Raw genomic sequence first — 14,178 nt, 5'->3', positions numbered from 1 at the left:
TTTTAAAATTGGTATTTGAAATAATGCTTAAAAAATAAAAATTCCTACAAAGTACATTAAGCATTTTCTTCTTAAGTGTTTATTAAATAAGAGCTTCCATAGTAAGACTGGTTAAACTCTTGGTTTTTTCCTACTTTGTTAAATTAAAATGGGTATCTTATTACACAAGTTGAAAATTGTTTATTGTCATACTGTATTTTGGAGAGCAACCTATATTTTTACTCTTTTTATATTTCTTTGATTTCTATTTATTTCTTTGATTTGTTGCCATACTTTTATTTTCCATAAAAAATAGATTTATTTTCTTTCTTCCATAGTAAATTGCCCCAACCATTGGAGAAGGGGTCAAGGGAGAGTTGGGGTGGGAACAGTAGCTTGAGAAACTTCTCCACCAAGAAGTAGTCCTGTACATCTCTCAGTGCTGTATTAGCTGCCTAATGAAATGCCGTGGCTTATAAAGATTTTTAAAATGTAGCTTCTCTTTCCCATTGGTATCATATGATTAGAACCGAAAATACAACTATAATCCAGTTGTAAAATAGAGCAAATCCCAAACTATCATAAGAAGTAACCATATCATTGAGTATGTATGAAAATTGTATTAAAGACAAGCTAGTTCATATAATTGAGAAAAAAGTTAATTATGCAGGTAACAACATTAACTCATGTTGATGATTTTTATTTTAATTCTTAACTTCAATTCTTAAATCTTTCTCTCTTTACCTTGCGTATTACTAGGCTTTCTTTCACCTTTAAAAAACAAACTGTGTTTTAAAAATTAACTTCATAAACCTACTTTGTGAAAATGTTCAAGTTTTAAGAGCAAAATCATATTAGAATCTAGGCCTTTGGTGCTGCATTTTTACAAATTTTAGTGCCAGGAAAAACTTAAGTGAGTCAGTAGCAAGTTGTTGTCTAGCTTTTGGCCTTTAGATGTGACAGGCCTCATGAGGAGATTTTATATTAGGTATTCTGAAGATTAGTAGTGGCTGCTGTTCAGTCTATGGTATTTTCCTCCCTTGCTACTCCAAAGCCTTCTATGTTTGATGCCCTTGTTTTTACACAATTTCTGTTTGAAGTTTTCCCAAATGAACTTAGAGGAGCACCTGGCAATGTTTATTTCATCTGGCTTCTGGTGGAGTAATTTTTCAGTATCCTCCCCACCCAAGTGGGAGGGAAGGACCTCTGTGTATTTTCTACTAGGTGGAAAGTCCTTCCAAATATTTTCTACCATTCTTCCTTTTAGTAATAATATATGGCTGTATTATTGTAAAATTTATTGGTTCTCTGAGTCTTACTGAATGCATCTAGTTCATTATTGTTTTTTACATTTAATTTTACTTAAATTAATAATCTGTTTTCTCTTTTTTTCTCTCCTCATAAAAGAAAAAATAAAGCCCATGTAATAAAAATGCTGTTAAGCAAAATAAATTCCCTTTTTTTATGACTGTATCCAAAAAAGTTGATATATGTTATTGAATTTTTCATTCATTGTTAATAGGACACTGAAGGGATTAATGATTATTTTTATAAATTAATTTGGTACTTGACATTTCATATGCATACCTATATCTAAAGTTGTAAAAGCTTTTCCTAAACTGAATTGTGTACCCATTAAAAATTTAGTAATTTAAATTTGTTTTTTACCTTTCCCCCACAAAGGGTTAATTTTCAGATATCCTGAAGAAGATTATGAATCTTTTCCACTCTCAGAATCTGTACCTCTCTTCTGCCTTCCCATGGGAGCTACTATTGAATGCTGGGATCCCCAAACCAAATACCCACTTCCAATTTTTTCAACTTTTGTTCTGACAGCTTCTTCTGCAGAAAAGGTATATATTAAAATAATAATTTTATTATAAAACAGTTTTTCCTTTCAAGATCTTGACTAATCTATTTTGTATTTTCTTTTTGATTATTATTAATGTAGAAAAAGCACTTAATTTTTAAAATAAGTATTAATTTGGCCATGTCGTGATTGACCTAGCTCAGTAGTTATTATTACAAATAAGATTGCACAGGAAAGATTTCAAGAGCTAAAGGAAGAAAGAACTTTCCAGATTAAGCACTTTATTTAAAGCATCAATTTACAGAGATACTTAAGTCAGGGTCCTGTGTCATTTTTTTTAATCAATATGAGTACTCAGTCTTTGTTTACAGATTATATAGCACTTTTGTAAATTAATTGTTGAGAGTTGCTTTGGCTGATACTAAAGCTAATCAATGTCAATTTATAAATCAATCATAGATCTTCATAGAAGCTGGCCTATTAAGGACATCTGTTTTATTTCTGGTAGTTTCTTGTCTAGTGGATCACTATCAATGTACTGTAGTGTGAAGTTTAGCCACAGGTTATAAACTTCATCAAGGACATGAAATCTTGCTAAAAAGTTTAAATTTTAACCTTCATTGAAATACTGAGAATTTGTGTGCAAAGTATTGTGTTCATCTGGTAGAATATATTAGATGAATTGCTTTGTTTGACATATTTAGTATTTTTTGAGGACTTTTGAATGAGGCAGATAAGAATGTAAGAAATGTGAAGTGTGTAAAAAGTAATGAAGCTGTCAGAGAAGCTGTTTTAAGAGTTATGCAATGATCAGTATATTTTCTAATAATGTTTGCCACTTTCTGGTGCTATTGTATTGTCAAAAAAAGCATAATCAGTTTTCTACTTTATGTAATTTTGCCATGAAAAAAATTTATGCTATTTTTACGAAGAACAGGTGTGAGGTGTCATATCTGACAACAGAATTATTGTATGATGGTATTTGTGATATTGCAGAACTAAAACATTTGCAGAAAATTAGATTAAACTGAACATAAATAGAATTGAAATTTGCTGCTTCTTTTGAAATTTTCTTCTGGTTACCTGTGAAAATTCCATAAAATTCAGTGTCATATTCTAGAATTATGTAATAAATAATAATCCAATAAAGTTTTACTTTGATGTTCCATTGTTGTGTAGGTCAAGTTCTGTCTCTGAAACTTATCAGCTGTGTGCCCATAGTGTTAATGTCTTCGGACCTGACTTTTCTCCTCTGAAAAATGAGGTAGTTGGACAAGAATAGATGGCCTCTCAGGTTTCTTGTGACTCAGTTATATGATCCTATTATGAAAGATACAGAATGAGACTTAAAATTTTTGACTTTAATGTACTTTATGATTTACAAAAGAAGACTTTTATTTGAGTTGATGGTAATGGAGAAAGTTAGACAATGGTAATACCATTGCCCTTCTTCTCTGCCTCCGCACCCACCATTACCCCCCAAAAAAGAGGAAAATAAAGAATAGTGTTAATGAAATTTGAAAAAAATACAGAATAGTACCCAAAGACATTCATAAGGGACATAGACAAGCTAGATGGTATTGTTATTGTCATGTTAAATTTATTATCATGGTCTGTGTACAATAGAGACTCTGAGTTTCATATAGTCCCCCTTTTTTTCTCTGATTTGTAGATGTTTGTCAAGTTCATAATTCTACATTATACCATATCTTTACAATCACATAATTGACTGCATGATACAAAGTATAGAATACCCCAGTCAACTTATTGTGAGGCTCTAGGTAGGTTAAAATGCCACCTTAATGGCATTCCTCTAATAAGGTATTTTCCATGTGTATGTTAAAATTGTACAAAATTGCTTAGGAGAGGTAACAACAGAACTTTTTTATGATCCTCTGACTTATTAATATGAATATGAAGACATAATATTGCATGCCCTCTAAAGATGTTTGCTGCTTTCTGGAAGATGTCCAGCACAGAGTCTAAATGGAAGATAGAATCCCTGTAGATTACTTCTTTTGGCACATGACACTATGTTAATTGTATCAAGCCTTGGGACATTGCATAATCTTTCAAAAGAGGTAGAGATTACGCTCATTCAAGAGTTAACATGTGGCTATCCATAGGAAAATCCCAATGGATGAATAAAGGCTATTTTCCAGGTAAAGTGGATGTAGTCAATTAGGATTAATCATTACACAGATCATTCATATCTTTGGGTTTTTTCTTAATTTAAAAAAAAATTTATTGTTTAAAAATTTTCTTGAGTTTTAAATTCTCTTCTGCCCACCCCAACTCATTGAAAAGGCAAGCAGTGTGCTATCAGTTATGCATATAAAACCATGTAAAACATTTGCATATTAGCCAAATATGCAAAAAAGAAAAACAGAGTGAAAAAATTATGCTTATTATACACTCAAAGTTCATGTTTTCTCTCTGGAAGTGGAGAGCATTTTTCATCATGAGTCTTTTGGAATTGTCTTGATTCATTGTTGAGTTTAGAGTAGCTAAGTCTTTCACGTTGAGCATCATTACAATATTGCTATAACTGTTGAAGGTGTTCTGATGGTGCTCCTTCACTTTGCTTAGGTTCTTAGAAGTCTTCCCAGGTTTCCCTGAAACCATCTTGCTGATCATTTCTTTTTTTTCTATTAACATTATTAGTTGAAGTTTTGAGTTCCAAATCCTATTCCTCCTTCCCCTCTCCCTTCTCTGAGATGGTAAGCATTCAGATATAGGTTATGTATGTGAGTTATGTAAAATATTTGCATATTAGTCACTTTGTACAAGAAGACTCGAATAAAAGAAAAAAAAAGAAAGTGAAAATGGCATGTTTCAGTCTGTTTTCAAACAATATCTGTTCTTATTCTGAGATTGTCTTGGATTATTGTATTTCTGAGAATAGCAGTAGCTAAGTCATTCACAGTTCTTCATCAAACAGTATTGCTGTTTGTGTACAGCATTCCCCTGGTTCTGTTCACTATGCATCAATTAATGTAAGTCTTTCCAGGTTTTTCTGAAATCGTTCTGTTTGTCACTTCTTACAGCACAGTAGTATTCCGTTGCAGTCATATATACATAGCTTGTTCAGCCGTTCCCTAATTGGTGGGCATTCTCTCCATTTCCAGTTCTTGGTTACTGTAAGAGCTGCTATACGTATTGTTGTACATTTAGATCTTTGTTCCTTTTTCTTTATTGCCTTATAGTGGTATTGCTGGGTCAAAGGGTTTGCATGGTTTTATTACCCTTTGACCATAGTTCCAAATTGTTCTGGAGAAAGCTTGCAGCAGTTTACAATTTCTCCAGTGATGCATTAGTGTACTTGTTTTTATATATCCTCTCTAGGATTTTTTCATTTTCGTTTTTTGTCATGTTAGCCAATAACAGACGAGTTGTTTTACCTTGTATTTCTCAAATTATTAGTGATTTAGAACATTTTTTCATATAACTATTAATAGCTTTGATTTCTTCTTCTGAGCACTGCCTGTTCATGTCCTTTAACCATTTATCAACTGGGAAATGGATTTTATTTTTATAAATTTGACTCAGTTCCCTATTTATTTGAGAAATGAAGCCTTTATCAGAGAAACATACTGTAAAACTTTTTCCCAGTTTCCTGCTTTCATTCTAGTTTTTGTTGGTTTTGTTTGTGCAAAAAATTTTTAACTTTTAAGTTTGATGTAATCAGTTATCTGTTTTACCTCCTGTGATCCTCTTCCGTTCTTGTTTGGTCACAAACTTTACCCTTATCCATAGATCTGTTAGGAAAAGTTTTCAATGTTCCTCTAATTTGCTTGTGATTAATCACCCTTAATGTTTTAATCATGTATCCATTTTGAACTTATCTTGTAAACTGTTTGAGATACTGGTCTATACCTAGTTTTTGCCCAACTGCTTTCCAGTTTTCCCATTTTTGTCAGATTGTGAGTTCTTACACCCCAAAGCTTGGATCTTTGTTACTTATCAAACACTTGATTACTGGGATCATTTACTTCTTTATATGTGTACTTCGTCTGTTCCATTACAGGTCATCTAAGTAGCACCCAAGATAGCATTAAGAATTTTTGTCAAAATGATGTGCAACTAGAAAAAGAAATGGATTAGAGCAAAGGAAAGGATAGGTCAAGAGACCTTGAAAAAGGGCTCAACACATGGCATTGACACGGCAGGAGAGGGATTATAGGAATGCATGAACAAGAATCAGAGGATGAGAGAATATAGAAAGGATTCTTTATGCATTTTCTGGAGTGAGTTCCATAGCAAGAACTCAGCCCCTAGCACCAGCTTTGTTGTTATTTGTCCATTCTCAAAGAGGACAATGACATCAGGAAGGTGATGCCATGACTTGCAAGTGAATTGAATTTAAGTAAGGGAAGGCTAACCAGCCTCACTTTGTCCTCTGGAGCCATTTGGATAGGAGCAAGGTAGAGATCAGGACAGTTGGAGGTGGCTCCATCGCTAATAATGGGGGATATTTCACTGTAGTGATAATACCTGACAGCTCTGGCCCATTTCCCACCTGGGACTATTGGATTTAGATAAAGTTGATGCTGTCCTGTGAGTCCATCTGCAGTTGTCAGGAAACAAGGTTGATGGTGGAGTGCTTGGCCCTCCTCTTCAGTAATGAGATATTGAACAATGTGAACTTTCTGGTGGGTAAAAGAATGAGTTAACAGCCTGCTGCTGTGCCCACTGAACCACTGGATTTTTCCATTTGCCTTGATGCTCAATCCTAAGATTTGCTAGACTTTTCTATCCACACTGAAGTTGAACACTCATGTTTATTGTCTCCCTCAACTAGAAATGTGAGCTTTTTGAAAGTGGAGACTTTAATAGTATTGTTTTTGTATGATTGACACTTAGCATAGTGCTTGGCACATAACAAGCACTTAATATATTTAAATTCATCTATTTGTCACAGTTCCATAAAAATCAAATAGTTTTTCCAAAGATTTTCCTTTAAAATATGATTTTTAAGAGTTAGTGTTCTTTAGTTAGTTTTTTAGCCTACTGAATTCAAAATTTTCTTTGCGCTACAACTCAGACTGATTATTTTTAGTGAAGTCAGTAGGAAAATCATATTCCTTTAGATATTAGGTGGATATGTCTTGTGAAAATATATTTGTACTGTATTAATTTTTGTTCTTTCCAGCTTGTTTACTTTTATTTGTATTTTTTAAAAAATTAATTACAAGTATGGTATTATATAAATACAGAAGAGTATATAAAGTATATAGAGTATACTATATAATGTTATATATTATAGAGTATATGCAAAAAGTATATAGATTATGTCTACATAAAGTATATATAAATACAGAAGAGTATATAAAGAATATCCAAGATGGGATTAAAGCCATTTATTTAAAATTAACTTCATTTAAGAAAATACATTAGCTTATGTTAATAACCTCAGAATTAATTGCGTGCTTAGTAGGATGAATATTCTGTTTTCTTTTAGGTCTATGGTGCTGCTATCCAATTTTATGAGCCATATTCTCGAGAACTGCTAACAGAAAAGCAGCTTATGCAGCTGGGCCTTTTGACACCTGTGGAAAGAAGAGTGGTCCCCAAATCCATCAATTCAAACAAGTGCATTTGTCTACTGTCACGCTGGCCTTTCTTTGAAGCTTTTAGAAAATTTCTTATGTTTATCTACAAACTTTCAGTTTCTGGACCTCATCCTCTTCCCATTGAAAAGTATGTATGTCTTCAAGTGTCTTTGGTGAGGATATTGATATTGAATATTGATATTGAATTGAAGGATATTGAAGGATATTGAAAACTGATATTGAAAACATAGGAACTTAGATATATATGTGTGTGTATATATATATGTATCTATAGATATATGTGTCTGTATAAATTTATATTTCTTTGTTAATTTTCATTACAGCAACTAAGCAACTTTCATCAGCACCATGAGCTTGGTACTGAAAGGGATGCTAGTGGTCATTTCTCTCTGTCTAATCGCCCCCACCAAAAAAAAAATAGCATAGAGATCTTGATGAAAAAATAAAAATAGTAAAGCCTGAGAAAAAGAGATCTAGAAAGAAAGACCCATGCCATGCTATGAATGTATGTACCTGTATTTTTATATGTTCTTCAGAATATATCTTCTGGAATGTATATTTTCCATTAGTGTGTCTTCAGATATCTGAAGAGATGATTAATGAGTGGGAAAATTTCAACTACTCAGAAGAAAATTCAGAGTAGTAACAGAATCATACAGAAAAATACAATGTCTCATTGTGCCTTGTAATGTATAGGCACACAATTCTGGTACTGAAATTTTATAGACAGTATTAATGATGGGGAGGTAGGGAAAGCAAGTTAAAATTTGAACAACTTTGGTTAAGTTTATAGCATTGGCTAATCCACAGATTTCACCTATGATTCATAAGCAAAGCTCCTTTAATTTAGAAGTTTTCAATCACAGTAAATATAAAGGTATAATTTCCTTTTTAAAAATCCCTTTTTGCTCCTTAGCACTTTGTATCTTGTTTTACACTATATATGTAATTTATGTATCTTGTCACAGACCCTAAAAATATTTTTGGCTTTCTTCAGGCTGTAATTATCATAAAACCATTTTATATTTGTGTTCTCCATAATCTTTGAATCTTATTTTCTCTTCCAAAATCAGATAAAAATATAGTAGTGTACAGAATAAAATAATACTTGCAATTATGCTTTAGTCAGCTCTGCCACCCTGAAACTGATACAGGTACATGATAGCAGCTTTAGTAGCACATTGACATGGTGCTAATTTAATGATTTCTTAATTTACAATGAAATCATTACTTAAAAGATTAGTCCCTTTTTAGATAATCAGAATTTTATAAGAAAATGAGGACATAAAAGTATGTTTCCTACTTTTATGTCCTCATTTTCTTATAAAATTCTGATATGTTTAATATAATAAGTGAATATTTATACTATTGTTTCCTTTGCTACAAAGTTTACTTTTTCTGACACTCTTTGGGAGTAAATTTTCACACATGTGGGTTGCTTGGCAGAATCACTACCTTAGTCTCTTCGCCAAGAATTTTAGTATGTATTTCATGGGACCAAAATAGCCTGTATGTTCTGTTTTAAAGAAAAAAATATATATTTAGTCTCCTGATAATGTTCAAATGGAAAAAAGTGCTACAGCAATAATAAAATCTTGCAATAAAACTTGGTAATTAACATTCAGAGAGTTCCCAAGTAAATAATTAACCCATGTTTTGCAGTAACAGAAGCAATATAGAGAGTAAAACTTGATCATTAATAGTGATGGTAGTGATAAATTTGATTTAGTGGATTTTTGTAGTTGCTTTTTTCCTATAATAATTTCATAGCTATAATGTGAGAAATAAAATGTTTTATTTTTTTAAAAGTTAGTATTCCCTTTTTATAAGTAGAGGAATTGAGACAGAAGTTAAGTGGCTTGTGTAAGATTATAATAGTAAAACCAGTACTAGAATTCAGGTCTTCTGACTCCAAGGTAGCTTATCACTAACTCACACTGAATTAGGTGCTCTAAAGTATCATCCCCTGTGGTTAACACCATAGAAGCCATGAACCTAGCTGTTGAAAGCATTGTATTCAGGCCATCCCTCTTTTTATGGAGAGATTGAATAGATTGCTAGACTAAAAGCGTAAAATAACTGGAGGTTCCAAAAAATGTCCCAGTTGTTTGGTTCCATAATTTTTCATTGACTTTTACAAAATCTTCTTTTAACAGTAATGCTGTTTACAAGTGTTTCATCTATTTCAATGGGTTCAAATTCATTTATTTATGTTAAGAACCTTTTGAAATTTGAAGGGGAAAGAGTTGCTAGGTGGGATGGTAGGCAATCTTTCCATAATGAAATCTTCAATTTTTGCATGATTATCTTTAAGTATATTTTACTACATGATTGTTCGTGATTATTTGTTGAAGGAAGCAAGTATTAACCCTGTGCTCACCTGAAGCTATGAAATTTAGAAATATAAGTCAATGCTAACATTTACTGGGATTAAATGGAACTTGTTAAATTAACTAAATATGAAGGGGAAGTCTTATGTTTTAAATTTCTTTTCAGGCACATCTCACATTTCATGCAAAATATCCCTTTCCCATCACCACAGAGACCGAGAATTCTTGTTCAGGTAATATAAACAGGGTGTATTGCAGAGGTGGGGGATGCTGGTGTGAAATATGAGATTTATGTTGTTAACTTTCTTTGTTATTTCTTTGGGAAATTCAAGAGTTTACTGAAGAAATGATGTTTAGTTTTACATCCAAAGCACCGTAATGCTTTCTCTGTATCATCTCCTTACTCATTTTTCTTTTACATATTTATCCTGTACTTTGTAATTGTAAATTAGGATTATGTACTATCCAGAATCAGAAAGTAAAGTAAATTCATGGAAAGTCTTAAAAAACACAATTGGCTCTGTTCTGTGTGTGTCTGTCTGTCTGTCTGTCTGTCTGTGTCTGTGTATACATATATACAAGACCTCATTTCACTTATATTCTGACTTAAATGTAGCTAAACAGAAAGATTTCCTATTTCTTCTAACATAGGTATCATTATTGTGTTATTTTGCATATTTAGGTTCTTTAATATTAGAGCTTCTATAGAATATTACATTTGGAATATCTAGGCTATATTTTAAAAATAAATTCCTTTATGAAGCAAATCTAGTCTCATTCTCTTTTGTTGTTTTAATATAGAGAGAAGCTATTAAAAAGCAAAACCATAACTTGAGTTCCCTTGTAAACATAGTGTAAGGTATGATAGTGAGAATTAGTCTATCAGTAATCCTGTAGCTCTTCAAGGATTTATTGAAAGCATATTTTGTACTTAATCTTACTGATTAAATTTAAGATGTTACATGACTGTGTAAATTTGATGTTAAAACTGTTTCCATAAAACAGAATTATGGTGACAGAATCTGAGCTAGAAGGAACGTCCAAGGAAGTTTCTTCCAGATGGTATCTAAACAAGAATGCCTTCTACCTGGGTGACCTACAGTTGGTTATCCAGTCTTCACTTAAAGATCTCCAGATTTGGGGGTACCCACAGTCATTCTATTCCACTTTTGCCTAGCTCTAATTGTTAGGATGATTTTCTGCCTAAAAGGCCTAAATTTATCTTGCTGCATCTTCATCTTTTTCTTCTGGTATTGCCATTTGGGGGCCAAGCAGAATAAATCTAATTCTCTTCATGTGACAGCCCTATACTCTTCTTTTAGCCAGGGTGGATATCTCCAACTGATCTTCATATGGCCTGAGGTTTTAACACCTTGCACTGTCTTGGTCATGCTCCTCTGAACATGCATAATCAATGTACTTTTAATAAAACATGGTGCCCAGAACTAAACTCAGTACTTCAGAATGGTCTGACCACAGTTAAGCCTAACGTTTCTTTAAGTCCTGGGTATTATTCCTCTCTTAATGTAGCCTAACATTAGATTAGTTTTTGGCTGTCACATTTTCATTGTTGTGTCATATTTTTAAGGAATTGGCTTAGTATTCTAATCTTTTGAGATTCTGACTCTGCTATCCATTACGTAAACTGTCCTGCCTGATTTTGTGTCATTTGTGGATTCAATAAATATTTAATCTAAGTCATTGATGAAAATATTAAACATCACTGTGCCTATCAGAGATCCCTGGAGCACTATACAGTAGAAATTATTTTGAAATTGAATGTTCATTCTTTAGCTCCAAAGCTACTTAATTACAATATCATCTAACCCACACCTTTCTATTTTGTCTGTTAGAGTAGCATATGAAGATAGGAATTTTTTCGTACATTGCTAAATGTTCTGCATTTAAATTTTTTGGTAATTAGATTTTTTTCTTTCAGTTATTAAGCATTTATTTTTCTTTCTTCCAACTCTGTGGGATTGAAGTGGGGAGAACGTGGGAAAGGGGGACAAAATAAAACCCTTAAAACAAATGAGTCTAGTCAGATAGGGCAAAAACAAGTTGGCCAAGTCCAAAAGTGTCCCATTCTGCTTATTTAGTCAGTCACCTGTCTCTCTTACGAGGTGTGTAGTATTCATTTCATTATCCTTGTTTCATTCTGATTTTTAGCACCCCAAACACTGTTCTTATATTAATTACTATGCCATATTTTTCTGTTCATTCTCTGTTAACTAGGTTTCATGTCTTTTTTTTTTTTTTTTGAGACAGTTGTGACTTGCCCGGGGTCATACATCTAGTGTTTGTGGTCACATTTGAACTCAAGTCCTCCTGATTCCAGGACTAGTACTCTATTCATTGCACCATCTAGCTGCTCCCAAGTCTTTCAGAAATTTCTGTTTTTATTTGTTACAAGATAAGGTTTAATTGTGATGTATAAAACAAAACCAAAAATTAAATGACTTATCTTTAGTGCTTTGAGGTATTACCTGTCCTTTCTTTGAACCCTTTGAAGTCTGCTCTCCCCAAATCTAGGTTCTATATCAGATTATATTTAACTTTCCTTTTCTCTTTTATAAATTCTGTGATAGAATAGTGCTTACTCGCTGAGAATTAGCTCTAGAACAGACATTCCCCTCATTGCTTTCTCCACGGATTGAAAGATGAGAGAATCATAAAGGCTAGTCAAGCAGTCATTGGCTGCTGTGTTTTAAATAGAGACAGAACTTCCAACAGATGTCCAGATACTTTACATTCTTCATTCCCTGTTGCCCCTCTCTCATTCTTGTGATGTTTTTTCAACTTCTTAGCATGTTTGCTCTTTCTTTTTACGTGGTCTCTACTGTGCTATGATGCAAAATATCTCTTTTGTTTGTGCTTCCTTTGATTCTATTGAAATACTTTTCCACCATGCTTTCCTCTTTAGGTTCTTGGATTTTGCCATATAAATATATCTTATTTTTTAAAAATATGTTTTTAAATTATTAACTTTTAGTTTTTAATATTCACTTTCACAAGGCTGAGTTCCAAATTTTCTCCCCATCTCTCCCCACCCCAAGACAGCATGCATTCTGATTTCCCCTTCCCCCATTCTGCCCTCTCTTCTTTTATCCCCATCCCCTCTATTTTCTAGGACAATATGGATTTCTATTCCCTATTGCCTGTATATTTTATTTCTCAGTTGCATGTAAAAACAGTTTTTAACATTCGTTTTTGAAATTTTGAGTTCCAACTTCTCTCCCTTCCTTCCTCCCCACCCATCCCCACTGAGAAGACAAGCAATTCTATATAGGTTATACATGTGTAGTCATGCAGAACACTTCTGTAACAGTCATATTATGAAAGACTAACTATAGTTCCCTTCATCCTATCCTGTGACCTATTTATTCTATTCTCTCTTTTGACCCTGTCCCTCTTCAAAAGTGGTTACTTCTAATTACCCCCTCCTCCCATTTGCCCTCCCTTCTGTCATCCCCCTTACTTATCCCCTTCCCCCTTACTTTCCTGTAGGGTAAATTAGATTTTCATACCAAATTGAATGTGCATGTTATTCCCTCTTTATGCCAAATGTAATGAGAATAAGGTTCACTCTTTCCCTCTCACTTCCCCCCTCTTCCCCTCCATTGAAAAAGCTTTTTCTTGCTTCTTTTATGTGAGAGATAATTTACTCCATTCTATTTCCATCTTTCTCCCACCCCTTAATTTTGTTTTTTGAGATATCATCCTTTCCTATTCAACTCACCCTGTGCCCTCTGTCTATATGTATATAATCCCTTCAACTACCCTAATACTGAGAAAAGTCTCAAGAGTTACAAATATTATCTTTACATTTAGGAATGTAGACAGTTCAACTTTAGTAAGTCCCTTATGGTTTCTCTTTCCTGTTTACCTTGCCATGCTTCTTTTGATTCTTGTGTTTGAAAGTCAAATTTTCTATTCAGCTCTGGTTTTTTCATGAAGAATGCTTGAAAGTCCTCTGTTTCATTGAATGATTAATTCTTCCCCTGAAGTATCAGTTTTGTTGGGTTATGGGGCAACTAGGTGGTGCAGTGGATAGAGCACCAGTGCAGGAGTCAGGAGGACCTGAGTTCAAATCTCACCTCAGACACTTGACACTCACTAGCTGTGTGACCTTGGGCAAGTCACTTAACCCCAATTGCCTCTTCCTGGGTCATCTCCAGTCATCCTGATGAATATTTGGTCACTGGATTCAGATGGCTCTGGAGGAGAAGTGAGGCTGGTGACCTACACAGCCCTCCCTTACTCAGAACAAAGTCAAGTGCAAGTCATGTAATTTCTCTGATGGCATGGTCTTCTTTGGCAATGAAGGGTGAACACACACACACACACACACACACACACACACACACACACACATACATACATACACATACACACAGAGTTTTGCTGGGTAGGTGATTCATGGTTTTAATCCTAGTTCCTTTGACCTCTGGAATATCATATTCCAAACCCTTCATTGCCTTAGTGT

At 33.5% G+C, this 14,178-nt stretch overlaps 1 protein-coding gene across 5 annotated transcripts in view; it reads left to right on the top strand.

Moving 5' to 3' along the window:
* The window catches only part of DENND4C (DENN domain containing 4C), a 115,344-nt gene that overhangs the window by 28,434 nt on the left and 72,732 nt on the right, over positions 1-14,178 (top strand). For 4 of the 5 annotated variants that reach the window (XM_072597047.1, XM_072597044.1, XM_072597045.1 and 1 more), the window contains 3 exons: positions 1,663-1,832; positions 7,251-7,489; positions 9,859-9,925. In XM_072597047.1, the coding sequence (XP_072453148.1) occupies positions 1,663-1,832; positions 7,251-7,489; positions 9,859-9,925 (476 nt within the window). Of the gene's footprint in view, positions 1-1,662; positions 1,833-7,250; positions 7,490-9,858; positions 9,926-14,178 lie in introns of those variants that run through there. The other variant, XM_072597048.1, reaches the window with a different exon arrangement.

The sequence above is a fragment of the Notamacropus eugenii genome, chromosome 3, assembly GCF_028372415.1.
Source record: "Notamacropus eugenii isolate mMacEug1 chromosome 3, mMacEug1.pri_v2, whole genome shotgun sequence".
NCBI lineage: Eukaryota > Metazoa > Chordata > Mammalia > Diprotodontia > Macropodidae > Notamacropus > Notamacropus eugenii.
This window is presented reverse-complemented; position numbering and strand designations above follow the sequence as displayed.